General features: G+C 45.7%; 2 protein-coding genes across 5 annotated transcripts in view; one reads left to right on the forward strand and one right to left on the reverse strand.

The window, feature by feature from the left end:
- COQ6 (coenzyme Q6, monooxygenase) overlaps positions 1 to 7,412 on the reverse strand; it is a 19,872-nt gene extending 12,460 nt beyond the window's left edge. Inside the window, exons 1-2 of one of the 2 annotated variants that reach the window (XM_060095853.1) lie at positions 7,319 to 7,412; positions 6,895 to 7,177 (exon numbers count right to left, since the gene is read on the reverse strand). In XM_060095853.1, the coding sequence (XP_059951836.1) occupies positions 6,895 to 7,060 (166 nt within the window). In that variant the 5' untranslated portion in view covers positions 7,061 to 7,177; positions 7,319 to 7,412. The remainder of the gene's footprint in view (positions 1 to 6,894; positions 7,178 to 7,318) is intronic. The other variant, XM_060095852.1, reaches the window with a different exon arrangement.
- FAM161B (FAM161 centrosomal protein B) lies at positions 7,318 to 19,322 on the forward strand. Of its 3 annotated transcripts, none has more exons than XM_060095848.1 (9): positions 7,318 to 7,447; positions 9,563 to 9,882; positions 10,656 to 11,206; positions 12,983 to 13,329; positions 13,816 to 13,943; positions 15,814 to 15,978; positions 16,207 to 16,306; positions 17,752 to 17,897; positions 18,971 to 19,322. In XM_060095848.1, the coding sequence occupies exons 1-9, from the start codon at positions 7,394 to 7,396 to the stop codon at positions 19,107 to 19,109; spliced, it is 1,950 nt and encodes a 649-aa protein (XP_059951831.1). In that variant the 5' UTR covers positions 7,318 to 7,393; the 3' UTR covers positions 19,110 to 19,322. The 3 variants fall into 3 exon arrangements, with proteins under 3 accessions (XP_059951831.1, XP_059951830.1, XP_059951829.1); XM_060095847.1 differs by having other exon boundaries at positions 17,752 to 17,894; positions 18,966 to 19,322; XM_060095846.1 differs by having other exon boundaries at positions 7,340 to 7,447; positions 12,983 to 13,239; positions 17,752 to 17,894; positions 18,966 to 19,322.
- Positions 19,323 to 20,124: the final 802 nt, after the last annotated feature.

A 20,124-nucleotide genomic window follows, 5' to 3' on the forward strand; every position in this document is an offset into this window, starting at 1 on the left:
TTCCAGAAAAAGAATTCAGAATAATGACAGTGAAGATGATCCAGGACCTCGGAAAAAGAATGGAGGCAAAGGTCGAAAAGATGCAAGAAATGTTTAACAAAGATATAGAAGAATTAAAGAACAAACAAACAGAGATGAACAACACAATAACTGAAATGAAAAATACACTAGGAGGAATCATAGCAGAATAACTGAGGCAGAAGAATGGATAAGTGACCTGGAAGACAAAATGGTGGAATTCACTTCTGCGGAACAGAATAAAGAAAAAAGAATGAAAAGAAATGCAGACAGCCTAAGAGACCTCTGGGACAATATTAAGTGCAGCAACATTCGCATTATAGGGGTCCCAGAGGAGGAGAGAGAGAAAGGACCCATGAAAATATTTAAAGAGATTATAGTCGAACACTTCCCTAACATGGGAAAGGAAGGAGCCACCCAAGTCCAGGAAGTGCAGAGAGTCCCATACAGGATAAACCCAAGGAGAAGCACGCCGAGTCACATAGTAATCAAACTGACAAAAATTAAAAAGAAAGAAAAATTATTGAAAGCAGCAACGGAAAAACAACAAATAACATACAAGGGAACTCCCATAAGGTTAACAGCTGATTTTTCAGCAGAAACTCTGTAAGCCAGAAGGGAGTGGCATGATATACTTAAAGTGATGAAAGGGAAGAACCTACAACCAAGATTACTCTACCCCACAAGGATCTCATTCAGATCTGAGGGAGAAATCAAAAGCTTTACAGACAAGCAAAAGCTTTACAGACAAGCAAAAGCTAAGAGAATTCAGCACCACCAAACCAACAAATGCTAAAGGAACTTCTCTAAATGGGCAACACAAGAGAAGAAAAGGACCTACAGAAACAAACCCAAAACAATAAAGAAAATGATAATAGGAACATATATATCAATAATTACCTTAAACATGAATGAATTAAATGCTCCAATCAAAAGACACAGGCTTACTGAATGCATACAAAAACAAGACCCATAAATATGCTGTCTACAAAAGACCCACTTCAGACCTAGGGACACATTCAGACTGAAAGTGAGGGGATGGAGAAAGATATTCCATGCAAATGGAAATCAAAAGAAAGCCGGAGGGGACTTCCCTGGTGGCGCAGTGGTTGAGAGTCTGCCTGCCAATGCAGGGCACACGGGTTCGTGCCCCGGTTCGGGAAGATCCCACATGCCGCGGAGCAGCTAGACCCGTGAGCCATGGCCGCTGAGCCTGCGCATCCAGAGCCTGTGCTCCGCAATGGGAGAGGCCACAACAGTGAGAGGCCCGCATACGGCAAAGAAAAAAAAATCTTAAAATTTGTATGGAGACAGAAAAGACCCCAAATAGCCAAAGCAGTCTTGAGGGGAAAAAAAGGAGCTGGAGGAATCAGACTCCCTGACTTCAGACTATACTACAAAGCTACAGTAATCAAGACAATATGGTACTGGCACAAAAACAGAAACATAGATCAATGGAACAAGATAGAAAGCCCAGAGATAAACCCACACACCTATGGTCAAATAATCTATGACGGGGCTTCCCTGGTGGTGCAGTGGTTGAGAGTCCACCTGCCAATGCAGGGGACAGGGGTTCGTGCCCCGGTCCGGAAGGATCCCACATGCCGCGGAGCGGATGGGCCCGTGAGCCATGGCCGCTGAGCCTGAGCATCCAGAGCCTGTGCTCCGCAACAGGAGAGGCCACAACACTGAGAGGCCCACGTACCGCAAAAAAAAAAAAAAAAAAAAAAAAAAAAAATCTATGACAAAGGAGGCAAGGATATACAGTGGAGAAAAGACAGTCTCTTCAATTAGCGGTGCTGGGAAAACTGGACAGTTACATGTAAAAGAATGAAATTAGAACATTCCCTAACACCATACACAAAAATAAACTCAAAATGGATTAGAGACCTAAATGTAAGACTGGACACTATAAAACTCTTAGAGGAAAACATAGGAAGAACACTCTGTGACATAAATCACAGCAAGATCTTCTTTGATCCACCTCCTAGAGTAATGGAAATAAAAACAATAATAAATGGGACCTAATGAAACTTAAAAGCTTTTGCAAAGCAAAGGAAACTACAAACAAGACAAAAAGACAACCCTCAGAATGGGAGAAAATATTTGCAAACAAATCAATGGACAAAGGATTAATCTGCAAAATATATAAACAGCTCATGCAGCTTAATATTAAAAAAAAAAACAACCCAATCCAAAAATGGGCAGAAGACCTAAATAGACATTTCTCCAAAGAGGACATACAGATGACCAAGAAGCACATGAAAAGCTGCTCAACATCACTAATTATTAGGGAAATGCAAATCAAAACTACAATGAGGTATCGCCTCACACCAGTTAGAATGGGCATCATCAGAAAATCTACAAACAACAAATGCTGGAGAGGGTGTGGAGAAAAGGGAACTCTCTTGCACTGTTGGTGGGAATGTAAATTGATACAGCCACTATGGAGAACAGTATGGAGGTTCCTTAAAAAACTAAAAATAGAATTACCATATGACCCAGCAATCCCACTACTGGGCATATACCCAGAGAAAACCATAATTCAAAAATACACATGGGGGCTTCCCTGGTGGCGCAGTGGTTGAGAGTCCGCCTGCCGATGCGGGGGACACAGGTTCGTGCCCCAGTCTGGGAAGATCCCACATGCCGCGGAGCGGCTGGGCCCGTGAGCCATGGCCGCTGAGCCTGCACGTCCAGAGCCTGTGCTCTGCAACGGGAGAGGCCACAACAGTGAGAGGCCCGCGTACCGCAAAAAAAAAAAAAAAAAAAAAATACACATGCACCCCAATGCTCATTGCAGCACTATTTACAATAGCCAGGTCATGGAAGCAACCTAAATGCCCATCAACAGACGAATAGATAAAGAAGATGTGGTATATATATACAATGGAATATTACTCAGCCATAGAAAGGAATGAAATTGGGTCATTTGTAGAGACGTGGATGAATCTAGAGACTGTCATACAGAGTGAAGCAAGTCAGAAAGAGAAAAACAAATATCGTATATTAACGCATATATGTGGAACCTAGAAGAATGATACAGATGAACCGGTTTGCAGGGCAGAAACTGAGACACAGATGTAGAGAACAAACCTATGGACACCAAGTGGGGAAAGCAGCGGCAGGTGGGGGTGGGGGTGTGATGAACTGGGAGATTGGGACTGACCTGTATACACTAATGTGTATTAAATGGATGACTAATAAGAACCTGCTGTATAAAAAAATAAGTAAAATAAAATTCAAAAATTCAAAAAAATAAGAATAAAAACAAACAAAACAATCAGGAGAAAATTTGGTGAGAGAATATTCAGAAGAGACAACAACTAAAAAGAAAAAGAAAAGTTTCTGAAATGGAAGTAAGTTTAGTCTGTTCTAGAAATATCCTTTCCACTAGAAATAACAGAGTATGCAAAATAACAAAAATAATGTGACACATAATTTTAAATTTTCTAGAAGCCACATTTAAAAAGTAAAAATAAAGTGGTTAATTACATTAGTTAATTTTGCTTTAGTTTATCTAATATATCCAAAATAATAGAATTATGAATATTAACAATGACAAAATTGAGATATTTTACATTAATTTTTATACTACCTTTAAAATGTGGTATGTATTTTTACACTTACAGAACAAATGCATTTAGATTAGAATATGGTAAATACGGTATCATATTTTAAGTGATCGGTAGTCACTTGTGACTGGTAGCTACCATATTGGACAATACAGCTCTAGAGACTGAAGGGTGACCACTGTCTCTGAGGGTGCCTATGGAAGAGAATGGATCAAGGTGAATTTGGAGCAAGAGATAATATACAGATCAAACAGTGCCTTCTAGACAGTGGCAGGAAATTTGGACCATATCCTAACTACAGTAGGAGTCACTGGAGGGTTTTCAGTAGATTGAGATGATGTGATCACTGCCTGTTCTAGTCCAGCTGGGCTATTATATCAAAACACCACAGGAAAAAAAAAAAGAAAATCAGAAACTCTGGATTTTAATCCCAGCTCTCACTGTTTCTAGCTTTATGACATAGTACAATCAGCTCATCACATACAAATGCATGTATAACATTATATATGTTATAAATTTCCTCTAGTCAAAAAAAATTAGGGACTTCCCTGGTGGCGCAGTGGTTAAGAATCCGCCTGTCAATGCAGGGGACACAGGTTCAAGCCCTGGTCCAGAAAGATCCCACATGCCACCAAGCCACAACTACTGAAGCCCACGTGCTCTAGGGCCTGTGCTTTGCAACAAGAGAAGCCACTGCAATGAGAAGTAGGCGCACCTCAAAGAAGAGTAGTCCCCGCTCGCCACAACTAGAGAAAGCCCACGTGCAGAAACGAAGACCCAACACAGCCAAAAATAAATAAGTAAAATAAATAAATTTTTTTAAAAATTAGATTTCCAAGCACATAAAATATAGCCAGGTCCAATATTTTATTTTATTTTTCAATATTTTATTTTTTAGCTATTCAATATAACATTTTAGGGGTTTCCTGGTCGTGCACTGGTTAAGAATCCGCCTGCCAATGCAGGGGACACGGTTTCAACCCCTGGTCTGGGAAGATCCCACAGGCCGCAGAGCAACTAAGCCCATTCGCCACAACTACTGAGCCTGAGCTCTAGAGCCCATGAGCCACAACTACTGAGCCCATGTGCCACAACTACTGAAGCCCGCATGCCTAGAGCCTGTGCTCCACAAGAGAAGCCACCCCAATGAGAAGCCCGTGCACCGCAACGACGAGTATCCCCTGCTCGCCGCAACTAGGGGAAGCCCGCACGCAGCAATGAAGACCCAACACAGGCAAAAATAAATAAATATTTTTAAAATTTATAAAAAAATAATATAACATTTTAGAAAACTAGCTTGGAGAAAAATATTAGAAAATATCACTTACAAATAACAATGTGAGAGGGAAATATAGGTATTTCAAGCGTAAAACATAAACTAATGTGACTCTGAAGAAGAAAAGAATCAAGGAAAACATAAAAACTGACCTATATGGAAATATGAAGAGCCAGGTGGAAATTTTTCACTTTTAAAGCAGCTGCCTAAAATTAAGTGGATGTTGAATTATAAAGGTTGACCAGCATATAAACTACTGAAAGAATATTCTTTGGGATACATGCCATGATGATCAAGGGTAGACAGTAGCATGCACAAAATCCCAAGCAGGTAGTGTACTTGACTCCACAGGCACCTGCTCAAGGACAGTCTCCTCACAGTGTTCAGCTCCATCTATTCTATAGGAAAAAAGCAGAGGCTTGCTCACTGAATAAATTGCATGAAAGATTTCCAAACCTCCCCGCCGCCCCCCGAGAGCTTCAACTTTCATGTTTTAACATTCAGTATTTTCTCTGAGCTTTTTAAATAGGAAATTAGCTGGTGTGTGAATGTTTCTTTTGTAAACCTACGCTTGGTAGTTTTGACTGACTTAGAGTCAGTGATTCTTACATCCTGGTGTACTCGGCCCATGACCTTTTACACAGAGAATTCTGTATTGCCAGTATCTGTTTAAAGTCAGCCCTGACTTTAAGAATTTATACTTTTGGGAAAGAATATATACTTTTGGGACTTCCCTGGTGGCACAGTGGTTAAGAATCTGCCGGCCAATGCTGGGGACACAGGTTCGATCCCTGGTCCAGGAAGATCCCACAGGCTGCGGAGCAACTAAGCCCGTGCGCCACAACTATTGAGCCCGCGTGCTGCAACTACTGAAGCCCACGCAGCTAGAACCTGCGCTCTGCAACAAGAGAAGCCACCGCAATGAGAAGCCCGCGCACCACAGTGAAGAGTAGCCCCTGCTCACCACAACTAGAGAAAGCCCGTGTGCAGCAACGAAGACCCAACGCAGCCAAAAATGAATGAATGAATGAATGAATTTAAAAAATTAAGGAATGCCTTTTTTTCCAAAAAAAAAAGAAAGAAAGAAATTAGACCCCTCATTTATTGCTTGTGGGAATGTAAAATAGTGCAGCCACTCTGGAACACTGGCAGTTCTTCAAAATGTTAAACACAGAGTTTACCATATGACCCTGCAAATCCACTCCTAGGAATATATCCAAGATAACCAAAAATATATGCTTACACAAAAGCTTGTACAGAAAATGATAGTAGCATTATTTGTTATAGCCCCAAAGTGAAAACGACTCAAACGTCCATCACCTGATGAATTAATAAACAAAATGTGCTATATCCACACAAAATATTACTTAGTCATAAAAAGGAACGAAGTACTGGCACATGCTACAACCTGGATGAACTTTGAAAACATTAAGCAGATTCTATGTCTATGGAAATGTCCAGAAAAAGCCAATCTATAGAGAAAGAAAGTACATGAGTGGTTGCCAGGAGCTGAGGAGATTGGGGGGACATGGGCAGTGATTAGTAATGGGTTTGGGTTTCTTTTGGGAGTGATAAAAATGTTCTAAAATTTATTGTGGCAATGGCTGCACAACTCTGTGACTATACTAAAAATCATTAAATTCTATGCTTTAAATGGGTAAACTTTATGGTATGCAAATTATATCTCAATGAAGCAGTTTAAAAAACATCAACAAAAACTGCCTAGCCTAGCTAAACAGACAATGCCGGATTACTTCCAACTGTGTCCAGAACTAAATAACCTTGGGCGGGTCTGTTTCCCCACGCTTTGGAAGGACTCCTAAGGAGTCCCTCCCACTTTTGACCCTTCGGAATCCTGAAGGAACAAACGTTTGCCCCCGGGGTTCTGGGGTTCCTCTGGGCAGGGAATGGACCACAAGATCTACAACGCTTAGACCTTGGGCAAACAGTGCCAGGGCTCACACGGTCCTCATCGTTCCTCTACGGCCCCGCTCCCCGCCGCTATCGGCCAGGAGATGCGCTTACCCAAGGCACAAGCCATAGCGGCGCCCACCAGGCCTCCCCCGGACACCACCACATCGTACACGGTGTCTGACGAGGCGCCGGCCCACCTCCGGCAGGAGACCAGCGGGCCCCTCCGGGCAGCGGCAGGGGCAGTCCCCCACCGGATCCTAGCCAGCCGGGCCGCCATGGTCCTGACCTGCACCGTAGTTGGCGTCCCGCTGGGCCCGCCTGGGGTTAGCACTTCCGGAGCAGAGCTCTCCAGTCACAGGCCGCTTGAGCCGCCACCTCAAACCGGAAGTGTAACCTGCAAAGAGAATAGGCCAATCAGAAAACGAACTTTGCCTGCTTGGGCGGGATAGATTAGAGGCTGCCTGGGAAGGGGACTGGTTCGTGTATCCCCTGGGAGCCAATCAGAGGCCCAAGCTAGAAAGAGGAGGAACCTGACCCGCTTAGCTTGCACCTCCACTGCCGCTGTCATCCCCGCTGTCTCCGCTGCCTCTGTCTCTTCCCCGCTGAGAAGATGACCGTGGGGAGGTCTGCGGGAGCCTCCGGCGGCGCTCAGTGGAGCCGTCAGGTGAGGGGAGAAAAAGAAGGGGAGTGATCGTGTCTGCGCCCCGGAAAGAAATCCCTAAGAGAGGAAACTGTTTGAAGTTGCCTTGGAGACAGACGGCAAGGGCGTGTCACAGGGCCGTGGGATTAAAACGGGCAGTGTTTACGGATGCGGAGGCGGGCTCTTATCTCCAGGACCTGAACCCCTTGAGCCCTTACGTCAGGCTCTTTACAGAACCATAGCAATGGCCCCCAGTTTCCGCTTATCCTCTCAACCACCCCAGGACTAATAGCACGATTGTTGTCTCCATTTTGTAGAAGAGAAAAATGAGGCACAGAGAGATTAAGAAATTTGCCCCCAGATTCATAGAGACAAAGTAAATTGGTGGTCGCTTAGGGGTTGGGGAATGGGGAGGGTTAGGGAAAATAAGGAGTGACTGCTAAATGGAATGGGGTCTTTTGGGGGGTTATTAAAATTGATTGTGGTGATGGTTGCACAACTCTGAGTATACTGAAACCCACTGAATTGTACACTTGTATGAATTGTGTAGTAGGTGTGAATTATATCAATAAAGTCGTTTTTTAAAAAAGGAATTTTCCTAAAATCACACGCTCTTTAGTAGCAGAGCGAGGGCTAGAGCATATACATACCTTTGACTCAGAATCCAGTGTTCTTTTCAGTATTAGAGCTGGACCCAGTTCAACCATCACCAAGTGTCACTTGGAGGCCTGCAGCGGCCCTTCCCAACTGGTTTCCAGCTGCAACCAACCAGTCACCCTGTGCGGTCCCATCATGGCCCCAGCCTGCTTCTTTCAGGATATCTCTTGCTACTATCCTCCAACCATACTGGCCCTCTTTCTACCTCTCCAAAAGTCCAAAATTTTGTCCCTGCCTCAAGGCCTTTGTATTTGTTTTTCTTCGAACCCCAAACCCTCTTACCCCAGATCTTAGCATTACAAGGCTGGAGTTTTTCTCATCAATCAGGTGTCAGTCTAAAAGTCCTCCACAGTGAGAAAGTAAAAACCATCCCAGGACTGGGAAAGTAAAACTCAGACTGTAATAGACCCAGATGAGGCCAGCAGCAAGATCAGCAGAAATCAGTATTTCTCACAGGGCCACACTGTACCTGCAAAACGACTAATACCCCATACTTCTAAATGATTATGCTTACTTATCAATGACTTATTCAGCCCTACTTTGCTCTTGTCACCTTTTAAATAAAAATTGCTCATTCACCCACTTACTAAACTGTGCCCTCTTTCTGACGGCATCCATCCATCCTTGCTTCCCCTAACCCTCCTCAGAATCATTCAGGACAAGCCAACCCTAGAAAAAGCCCCCACCCCGTGCCAAGTTCCCTATACTTTCCCATGGTACGCTGTAGCAAATTAATAAACCTAGTTCTGATTACAGGTACATTCCTAGTGGTCTTTATCTGATGGGCTTTTATCAACAGAAAAGCGTCCTATAGCCACTCCATCACTCTATAATCTCACAGTTTCATGGCTTTTATTGAATTTATTACCATCTTACATTATCTTTCTCCCTTCACTAGGATGTAAGCCTCATGAGAGTAGGGACCTTGTTTGTCTTGTTCGCAGCCAAATACTCAATGCACATTAGGCACCCAATAAATATTTTCTGAATGAATGGAGTATTTAAGCCCAGTTGGATTTCCCACTTTCTAGGACTCTTTCGGCTAGACCACACTGTCTCTCCTGTTAATTACTCATTCCTAGTAACAAGGTAGGAATTAGCTAGAATATGAGGACAGCGGTATAGACAAGGGAAGCGGGAAAAGGAAGATTGGCAACAAGTAGGTAAAACCCAAGTAGGGCAGGTCCCAGAGTGTGGCCAAAGTTACAGGTAGGATTCCTGGAGAGCAGGGGTGCATGGCGAAGGTAGGTTCTCCATAAATGCTCACCGGACTGCATGAACCAACTTCAGCTCTCTGCTTCCCTTTCCCGCCCTTCAACCAAGCACACCTCATATACCAATATGTGAAATTTCTTTAAAGCAAGGAACACATTTTTCTTTGTCCCCCGCCCCAGTCCCTAAGGTATACTTATTTAAAATGAAATTAGTCGTTACATTTTTAAATCACAGTTTGACCCACAGTCTTACTCTATTTCATTTCAGATATTTCCCCCCAAATCCTCCTCAGACACAGAGGCAGAAGAGGAACTGTGTGGGGATGGGCTGGTTTTGCCCAGGGCTGGCAAACTCAGTGAGTTCATCAGCCCAGAGGAGGAGACAGATTCTACTTCTGACTCAACTGCGAGTTTTTACGAGACCCTGCAGGCACTAAGGCAGAAAGGCAGGTGGTGCCTGTTGGAATCCCTTTATCTGTCTGACCCAGACAGTGATGAAAGCCTCTCTGAAGATGATGAGGACCTGGAGAGTTTCTTGCAAGACAAAGGCAGGGGGAAGCCACAGGTGCAGTCCCCCGCGTCTCCGAGGTAAGGCAGTGCAGTTCAACAGCTGCCTCACTGCACAACTCTGGCCAAGTCACATCATGACTCGGGGCCTCATCTTCCCCCTCAGTAAAACAAAGACCACTCCTGTAAGTGCCACCTACCCAGGCTTCAGCCCAGAATCAGCCAAACGTGTTCTGATTCCTACCCAGCAGTCCTGAATCACTTTGGGTAACCTTGAGTCACCTGAAGGTTTGGAATCGATTCAAGAGATGCCTTTCCCAAATAGACTACCTCCCTGAGAATGGCAACAAGGTCCATTTCCCTTGGCCAAGCCCTGCTATATGCACATATACTTTATCTCATTTAATATTTACTTTCTCCTCCCAATCACCCTGTAAGTAGATACTATTTTTGCCATTCTACAGATGAAGAAATTGAGGTTCCAAGAGAACCTTGATCAAGGTCACACAGCTGGTCATTGTTTGAAGCAAGATTGGAACCTGGGCCTGACTCTAAAGGCTTCCTGTGCACCAATGCACTCTTCTCTCTACCGAATGAAAATATTAAGAGTGTGAAGTGGCAATTCTTGGGTCCATTCTAAGGAGAGCCTTTCTACTAGGGCTGCTGCTAGGAGGGCCTGTGGGAAGGAGAGAAGCCTGGTTGAGAAAGGCGCAGGCCTAGAGGCCTGTGGGGCTGCAATGTGAGGCTGAGAAACTGTGACCTGCTGGAAGGGAGGGGGAAGGAGGAGGATCTTGGAGGAGCCGGGCCTCCTGGCGCCCCCGTCCTCCACGCACAGAGCTGCTCTCTTCCCACAGGTGTGGCTCCATGAGGCGCTGCAGCTCCTTGAGCAACCTGCCCTCCGATCTTCCCAAGGCTCAGCCTCAGCCACCCTCCAGCTCCAGGCCTCCCTCCCAGCACAGAAGCATCAGCTCCTGGGCATCATCCATCACCGTCCCTCAGCCGTTCGGCATGACGCTGCGCGAGGCCAGGAAGAAGGCCCGGTGGCTGGCCTCCCCCGCCTCCTTTGAGCATGAGACGCAGCAGGCCCAGAAGCAGGGCCAGGAGGAGGCCGAGTGCCACCGGCAGTTCCGGGCACAGCCTGTGCCTGCGCACGTCTACCTGCCCCTCTACCAGGAGATCATGGAGCGCAACGAGGCACGCAGGCGGGCGGGGATCCAGAAGAGGAAGGAACTGCTGCTCTCTTCCTTGAAGCCCTTCAGCTTCCTGGGGAAGGACGAGCAGCGAAAGAAAGCCATTCAACAGAGGGACCTGGTCGCCACAGCTAAGGCCAAAGTCCCCAAGCAGAAGCCCACCAGGAGGATCCCCACGTCCATTCTGGAGCCAGCCCTTGGGGACAAACTCCAGGGTAAAGACATCCTTGCCTCCTGCCTGCCTCCTGCCTGGGGGTACCAAACGGTGCTGTGGGGATTTAGTCGGGCTCAGGGGTCACCCTGGCTCAGAGATGGGCTGTTCGGGCGGACCCGCTAGAGGCCTTGCTCAGTGCAGGCCACGGGGTAGGGTTGGATCTGCCCGTACAATGGGGGCGCCTAGTCGGGAGAGGAGTAGGAGGCCCCGGGTTCATCCTGTTGACCTCACCTGGCTCAGTGAGTGGATACGAAGGCCTCTGGAGCAGAGAACCAATGAGATATCTGAGTACCAGCCTAGGCCCGCGCCACCACTAGCCAGCTGCCCTGAGGAAAGCCCCCCACATCCTGTGAGGTACTCATTTCAAGACGCATAGCTCAGTTAAAGGACTCTGGCTTTATTTGCTCATTCCGTAGCATGCGCCACGTCCCAGGCATGAATAAATAGATGTGGAGTTTGCAGACATGGGAGGGAGACAGACAAATAATTACAAATGTGATAAGTCACTTGCAGGAGTTAAAGGGGGGAAGCCTAGGGGTCCAATGTCACCTATAACAGAGGGACCTGACTGAGTGTGATGAGCTGTGGGAACAGTTAGGGAAAGTCCCGAGGGAAAGTGAGCGCTGACCCTGAATGAGGAGCCATGGTGAATTCAATGAAGAGGGAAGAAGTGTGTCCCAGGCAAAGGTAATAGCATAGAGGTAAGAAAGCTGAGCACACTCAAGGCATGGAAAGGTAGAGGGGAGACAGAAGAGGAGCGGGGAGCGGGACAGACAGGCACAGGCCAGACCTGGGGCCTTGTAGGCCATGGGAGGGAGTTTGGACTTCATCCCAAGGGCAGGGGGAGCCATTGAAGGGTTTTAAGTAGGGTGGCTCATGATCAGATACAAAGTTCAGAAAGCTCACTCTGCTGTGGAGAGAATTATAGGGGGACGGGCAAGTCCAGAGGGATGTTCATCTGTAGGAGCCTATTTCAGTGATTCAACTGAGAAATTATGAAACTAGTAGCAGGGAGGATGAAAAGAGGCTGGACCGGAGAGCGATTAAAGAGGAGGAGGTGGGGCTTCCCTGGTGGCGCAGTGGTTGAGAGTCCGCCTGCTGATGCAGGGGACACGGGTTCGTGCCCTGGTCCGGGAAGATCCCACATGCCGCGGAGCGGCTGGGCCCATGAGCCATGGCCGCTGAGCCTGCGCGTCCGGAGCCTGTGCTCCGCAACGGGAGAGGCCACAACAGTGAGAGGCCCGCGTACAGCAAAAAAAAAAAAAAAAAAAAAAAAAAAGGAGGAGGCAGCAGGACTGATGAGCGAGGAGGAGGTGAGAACAGTGTGGGCAGTGGGCTTGGGCAGTTGGGTGGACGGTGGGGCCTCTGGCTGAGAAGGGAGAGTTGGGAGAAGAGCAGGTCACTGGCCCATCCCTCCTGCTCCATCTCTGAAGAAGGAACTGTAGAAAGTGCTCAGTAAGTGTAAACGGTAGCTGCTTCTGCAGCCTGACTGGCACACAGCAGCGGTGTCCTAGTCAACATTCATTAAGGCACTCTCCAGGAAAAAAAAAGGAAGTTGATTTGCAGTGTTTGCCATTTTCATGGTATAAATACTCCTATCCTGGCCAATTTCAAGCTTTCCACACGATGCCAACTAGCTCGGAAAATTCCTGAAAAGTTAATGCTGAGTTCCGGCACACTAACTGTGAGTATTTAAGAGGGAAAGCTCACCACCACACCTTTTGGTTTGAGGCTTGGTCCCTTCTCACCCCTCGCTCCCCTGACTTCTTCTCCACAGAAGCTGAGCTCTTGAGGAAAATTCGCATCCAGATGAGAGCCCTGGACATGCTCCAGATGGCCTCCTCCCCCATTGCCTCCTCCAGTGGCCGGGCTGACTCACAGCCTCGAATAGCCACCCGGACCCGGGAGGAGAAGCTTGGGTTTCTGCACACTGACTTCGGATTCCAGCCTCGGGTGAATCCTGCCGTCCCCGACTACGAAGAACTTTACAAGGCCTTCCAGAAAAGAGCTGCCAAGAGAAGAGACACCCAGGAGGTGACTCGCAACAAGCCCTTCTTGCTGAGAACCGCCAGTCTGCGTCGTGCTCCTCGGCCCTGTGATACTGCCGCCTCTGAAGGGAGGAGGGTGAGAGCCCAGGCCACTGCAGGAGGGTCAGGGCTGCGGCCCTAAACACAGGAGGGGCCAGGTCTCAATGGAAGGCACTTCTCATGACACTTTTCTATCTTAATTTTTTTTAAACACCGGCTCAGCTGTAAGCAGATCCATGGTTCCTAAAAATTTAAGACCGCAAGAATACTTCCCTTCCTTCCCTCTCTGTAGAGGGATTTTGCAGAAGTAAGTGCAAGCAAGTCTGGAAGGCAGGGAGTTGGGGTCAATTGCCATGTCCCAATACCAATTCCAAAGAACTCTTCTCATTTAATTAAAAACTTTGGGATTGATATCCAGGTCTTGCCCTGTTTAACTAAACTCAAGATCTCATTACCCTTGCCTTAATCCCAAGAAAGAACTGAGGATTCTCTCTGACCAGTCCTTCGCTAAAATTGAATCCTAGTTAAGATAGAAACTAATTGCACGTGCTGTCCTACCAATATTAGCCTTCGTTTCTTCTAGGAATCTCCACAGCCACTCGGCACACCCCTGCCAAGGAGTCGTTCTCTGAGTGGCCTTGCTTCCCTCTCTGCCAACACCCTCCCCGTGCACATCACAGATGCCACCAGGAAGAGGGAATCTGCAGTCAGGTGAGTGGTCAGGCTGCATGAGACCCACAGTGCTCAGATCTTGGCCCCAATGCTGGAAAGCACTCCGCTGCTGGGCCTTCTCTCCTGTTATCAGAGAGACCGAAAGGGGTGGGAGGGGAGTCTTGATCAGGACAGGAATTCATGTGACTCTCCACACTTAGTGCTGGAGAACACTTAGCCATCACTCAGCCAATATTCTCGGGGGACTTACTTTGTGCCAGGCACAGCCTTAAGGCTGGAGATACCTTATAGAACCTATAGTTTAATATCTAGACTGAAATACAGAAAGGCGAAGAAGCAACTATCACATCTTGTGAGTACCACAGTGATGGGGAAATGCAGGGGACTGTGGGGAGCGGGGGCACTGGGCAGTCTGGGTCTTTTGTAATAGATGCCTAAGGTGAAACCTGAAGAATGAGAAGTCAGCCAGACAAAGGCTGGAAAGAAGCAAGTTTCCAAACAGAATAACATGCGTAAAGACCCACTGGTGAAAGAGGAAGGAAGCATTAGGAACAGGAATTCAGAGAAGCCTGAAGCTGTGTGTGTGACCCGGCCACAAAGAAGATGAGGCATCCATCGCATAGATTTGAGATTCTCTGAGATTCATCTTGGGGAACTATTAGAAGTCGGTTGGGAAGCAGGAGGCTCCTTATTTTTAACTCTTTAACTGACCTGACTCTGTCATGGTAGTCTCATCCAGCCAGCACCCCAGCAGGAGTTCCTCCACTAGGCCTCTGAGCTGAAGGCAGCAGGAGAGGTCATGCTGTAACTGGTGGCTTAGCTCTGGGAGAGGACTGGCATCTCAGTGCCTTCCTGTGGGGCTCACAGAGGAGTACATGGAATCTACCTGGCTCTTTAAGACCCACAACAGGGATTTTAGAAATGTATTTAGAATCCAAGGGATACTCCCTCCTTCCTCAAATTTCACAGAGTTACTAAATCAAGGCTAAATGCATCAGAATCCTGAGGTCCCACTATGATAGGTCTCATGAACCACACGGTGGCCCACCTGCAGAGAATGTCCATATCTGCGTTCTGGCAATAGGGAGTTTGACATATTAGCAGAGTAAACTGTCATGCCTTCCTTCCTAATAAGTCCATTTGAATATAAACACCCTACTGCAGGAGTCTTGACTTTTTTCTTTTGTTAGAACTCTCCATAGTACCTTGTAGAATGATAATTGTACAAACTAAGTGCTGCTGGTTGACCCCAAATTGTGCATTGAGGGAGGCCCATTTCCAGTTCTCTGTGGAAATGCAGGTTTGTATTCCCAAAGGACCATGAACGCAGGCACCTTCCAGCCCACCATTTACAGCACAGTTGTCAAGGGCAGAGGCTTGGGAGTCAGACATCCTGGTTCTAATGTTGGCTTTTCCACTGGCATGCTGGGTAGCTTCAAGCAAGTGGTTTACCCTCCCTGAGGCTCAATCTTGTTGCCTATAAAGAGGGAGACTTACAGTCCGTACCTCACAGGGCAGCTAGGAGAATTTACAAAAGCTAATGGCTATAGAGCACTTATTGGTGCCTGTCTGCACGTGGTTCGGTGTAGGTAGCTCAGCAAATGGTAGCAATTAGTATTATTTTGTTTCCAGATGGCAGGACACCTGAGTGTAAGAATATTTTAACTCATGTTTTTCAGTTCAATTAATGAACTTCTCCTGGGGTAGAAACTCACTGTCCATAGTGCTGGGAAGGCTTCATCTGCCAGTGCATTTAATCCAGAATTTTATTCTTTCTGAAATGCCAGTGTGGTCAATTACTCACCCATTCATAGAAAAAACCAACTGACTTTCCAGAGAGGTTACTAAGATTGCTTTTAAGTATACCCAGGTTGGTCATTTGTATTCTTTTTTTGTCTCTTCCCTTTAGAAGTTCACTTGAGAAAAAGGACAAAGCAGATCAAAGTACTCAGTGGTCGGAGATGCACAAAAAGAAGTGTCAGGCGATATCTAAGTCTGTGACCTTGCGTGCAAAAGCCATGGATCCCCATAAAAGCCTGGAGGAGGTGTTCAAAGCAAAGCTGAAAGAGAATCGGTCGGTGTCCTCCATGTGTCTAAGGGATAACTATCTTGGGAGCCATTTGCCTTGAAAATGGCAAAATGGGGTTATTACAGTAGACTCCTGTAACCACAGAGTCAAGGATTTTGCCAGGCACAGCTAGGAATGTACAATGTCTGTGGGAGTTATTCCACTTAACTGAAATTAAAGGTATTCCGGATTGGAAAAACCTGGAATTCATTCTAAAAATCTTGTTAATTCCAGGAACAGTGACCGTAAAAGAGCAAAAGAGTATAAGAAAGAATTGGAGGAAATGAAGAAGAGAATACAAATAAGGCCCTATCTCTTTGAACAAGTTACCAAGGTAAATCTAAACCATCATTCACTTTCTTTCTGTCTTAGATGAAAGGGCTCTTAGAAATTATGAAACAGCTTAATATCTGGGTATTAAACACTTCCTTTAGGCTCAGATTCTAAATTTGGCTCATTTTATTACTACCATCTTTCCCCAAAGTAAGTAGTGCACTGGTGAACACTGGACTGATTTCATCCAAGACTGGATTCCAAAGGCATCTATAAAGGGATATTTCACTTCCTGGGGTTTTCTCTATAGTCTAGCCTTCAGCTTGAATCAGAGTGGAGGTTGGATCCCAGGCATACAATTGACAGTTTGGCTGTGTTGGAGTATCTTTAACTTGCTAATGTCATCTCTCCTCCTGTAGTGCTGGTGCCCTGGGCACCCCCAGCCTCTACAGCTGTGGCATATTTATAGGTCTTCAGGGGTTGAGATGCTCACAAGCACCCCACAAGGCCTCTTCCAGATTAAGTGGCTTTCTGGCTGGAAGAGTCACTTTAAGGTATTCTCTAGACTCCTAGGGAAGTTGGACACAGTTGAGATCTCCCTAAGGAAGCTCTGGGGCTACTTGAACAGTCTTAGAAAGGCCACCATCCCAGATAGCTTTGAGCTGCATCAAGCTCTGTAGATCTCTCTCCTCTCCAGAGTTTCAAACAAAAGTTGGCATTCCCTAGTGACCTGGTTCCAAATGTTGGGCATTATCTGTCTTATAGCCAGTGCATTATTTAGGCATTTCCTGGGTCCAGTCCTCCCCAGTCCCCTACATATTATACACACACTGGACTGTCTTGGATTTACTTAGCAACTTGCATTGCTAAGTAAAAATTTCTCATAATGATGTTTGCTCTTCATGTTAGCTTTCTCCTAGCAAGCTCACTCTCAGATCTCAAAAGATCTTTCACCACTCTAGGAAAAACACAAAGTACTCTATATGACTTTGCTCTTGAACAGTTAAACAAACAAAAAACAACCTTTTTCTGGTCTACATGCATACCATCCATCCTGTTAAGAATGTACAAGTGCAGCTTATTTTCAATTTGTTATATTTCAGTGTTCCTGATGATGGTTTGGTTGCTTTTAAATGTTAAAAATGTTTTTAGTCCATCTTTTTCATCTGGGTCTCACTTGGTCTTCCAAAAATCTAAATCCTTGCCTCACAAAGGTGTGGTTCCCAAAACAACAGTTGGCATCTCCTGAGAGTATTAGAAATACAGAATTGCAAGCCCCATCTGAGAACTACCTAATAAGAATCTGCATTTTAACCCAAACTTCAGGTAGTTCCTATGTACTTTAAAGCTTGAAAATAAGGCTCTAAGTAATTTTCATACAAATCTGTGTCCAGCACTACTTGGGGGTGGTGGGGTGGAAAAGCAGTATTATAAGCATACAGATTAAGCAAGCAATTTAGAATTATCTGGTAATTCAGCTACAGCAGATTAATTTCCATTCCACAGGACCTTGCCAGGAAGGAAGCAGAACAACGGTATCGAGACACCCTGAAGCATGCTGGGCTGGATGAAGACTTTGTGAGGAACAAGGGTCAGGGCGACCGGGCTTTACAATGGAAGGAGCAATCAGAAGTCCGTGATTGTCCCAGGTAGTCGGAGATACTGCTGTCATCCTGCAGCTCTCAAGTTGCATCTCTAGTAATGCCACTGGGAGGAGGCTTTAGAACAGTCACTCATATTTTGAGATCACAATCCTGTATTTATAGAATACTAATCTAGAGATCTCCAAGTAACACATTTAAATTTGGTGAGTAGTGCAGTTGTGAATAAAATATAGCTATTGTGTATTAGGTCTAGATTCCTTCAATTTGAAACAGATCATTTTTCCAATCCCAATCCAATGCCATCAGTCAGAAGTACTTCTACTTCAATTCTGAAGAAAAATCATGTATATTTTTACTTCCTATAAAATGATAAACTACACTCTTCATTTATTTACTTATTGAATAAGTGAAAGTAAAGACCGTTATAGGGCCACAATAAAAGCTGTAAATATCCTGTACAATCAAAGCCTTTCATTCCCCTCAGTTTGGTTACCATGGCTTGTTCAAATGTAGCTTTTTATTTTATTTATTTATTTATTTATTTATGGCTGTGTCAGGTCTTCTTCGTTGCTGCGCGCGGGCTTTCTCAAGTTGTGGTGAGCGGGGGCTGCTCTTCATTGCTGTGCACAGGCTTCTGACTGCGGTGGCTTCTCTTGTTGTGGAGCACAGGCTCTAGGCACGTGGGCTTTAGTAGCTGTGGCTTGTGGACTGTAGAGCACAGGCTTAGTAGTTGTGGCACACAGGCTTAATTGCTCTGTGGCATGTGGGATCTTCCCAGACCAGGGCTCGAACCTGTCTCCCCTGCATTGGCAGGCAGATTCTTAACCACTGCGCCACCAGGGAAGTCCAGAATCTAGCATTTTTAAAAAGCAACTCATTAGCACCACCTCCTCCATTGATATCATATAAGTCAAAGGGAGAAAAGCACAGTATTTCTATTACTCACAATTTTGTTTCAAGTCCTAGTAGCCCTTCCCCTAATTCCTATCTCAGTTTTCCCCCTAGAAATTTGCCTTTATACCCCATACAAAATAATGATAATGTTGAAACCATGCTTAAGCCTACATGATGCTTCTTTTGATTTAAAATTTTATAATTCTTTAATTTATTCTGCAGCACAGCACTCATGAAACTACAAAACTCGGCATCAGGAATCCACGGCAGGATTTAGAAGAATCTCTAGAACAGCCTACAAGCCCCGAGAAAGAACTAGAGGAGCTGTCTTATGAATTACCAGATAATCTCAAATCATTTGGTTAATCAGTATACTTAAAACTACTGCTTTCGGGGCCTCCCTGGTGGCGCAAGTGGTTGAGAGTCCGCCTGCCGATGCAGGGGATACGGGTTCGTGCCCCGGTCTGGGAGGATCCCATATGCCGCGGAGCGGCTGGGCCCGTGAGCCATGGCCGCTGAGCCTGCGCGTCCGGAGCCTGCGCGTCCAGAGCCTGTGCTCCGCAACGGGGGAGGCCACAACAGTGAGAGGCCCGCATACCGCAAAAAAAAAAAAAAAAAAAAAAAAAAAAAAAAAACTACTGCTTTCGAATAATATCAAGCAGCTTACCTTGGGGTTGAGTCAAGGCAGGCAAAACTTGGGTTTTGAGTCATGGTTACTTTTGGAGAATGGGGGAAAGAAAAGTAGATAACAGAGAATGGTCCAAGTAAATCAAAGTGGAGAAGTTCAGGGTAGAGGGATCAGAGCTAATTAAGGGTTCTTGCTTTGTGCCTCACACTTAAGCATACAGGTACAGAAAAAAGGGCATAAGCCCAAATGCCTACAGAGGCTAGTCAGGAAACAAATGGGTCAAATGGGCTGGCTGTCAGATTAGTAGGAGATAGTAGAGACTAGAGAATATCAACCCTGATGGAATACAGGCCCAGAATGGCCAGATAAACCACATTTTCAACAGAAACCAGAAATGGTGCATGTCGGCAACTAATTTAAAACTTACTGGGAATTCCCTGGCCATCCAGTGGTTAGGACTCCACACTTTCACTGCCAAGGGCGTGGGGTTCAATCCCTGATTGGGGAACTAAGATCCCACAAGCTGCGCAGCCGGGCCAAAAAAAAAAAAAAAAAAAAATTATTTGGAAATAGTATGTGGGAAAAACAAAACATGTTTGTATATCAGATTAGCCCATGGGGGATGACAAGTTTGCAACCCCAAATACGGGGTTTCTCAGCCTCAGCACTATTGACATTTTGGGCCAGATGAGTCTGTGTTGGGTGAGGAAGCTATACATTGTAGGATGGTTAGCAGTACCCCTGGCCTTTATT

The sequence above is a fragment of the Mesoplodon densirostris genome, chromosome 4 (genome assembly GCF_025265405.1).
Source record: "Mesoplodon densirostris isolate mMesDen1 chromosome 4, mMesDen1 primary haplotype, whole genome shotgun sequence".
NCBI lineage: Eukaryota > Metazoa > Chordata > Mammalia > Artiodactyla > Ziphiidae > Mesoplodon > Mesoplodon densirostris.

What these genes read in the sequence shown, in the direction of transcription:
- FAM161B (XM_060095848.1), top strand. Translation starts at nt 7,394, where the DNA reads ATGACCGTGGGGAGGTCTGCGGGAGCCTCCGGCGGCGCTCAGTGGAGC. An exon ending in CCTTGGGGACAAACTCCAGG is followed by an intron (nt 11,207 to 12,982) that starts GTAAAGACATCC and finishes TCTTCTCCACAG; the next exon opens with AAGCTGAGCTCTTGAGGAAA. An exon ending in GTCCGTGATTGTCCCAGGTA is followed by an intron (nt 17,898 to 18,970) that starts GTCGGAGATACT and finishes TCTGCAGCACAG; the next exon opens with CACTCATGAAACTACAAAAC.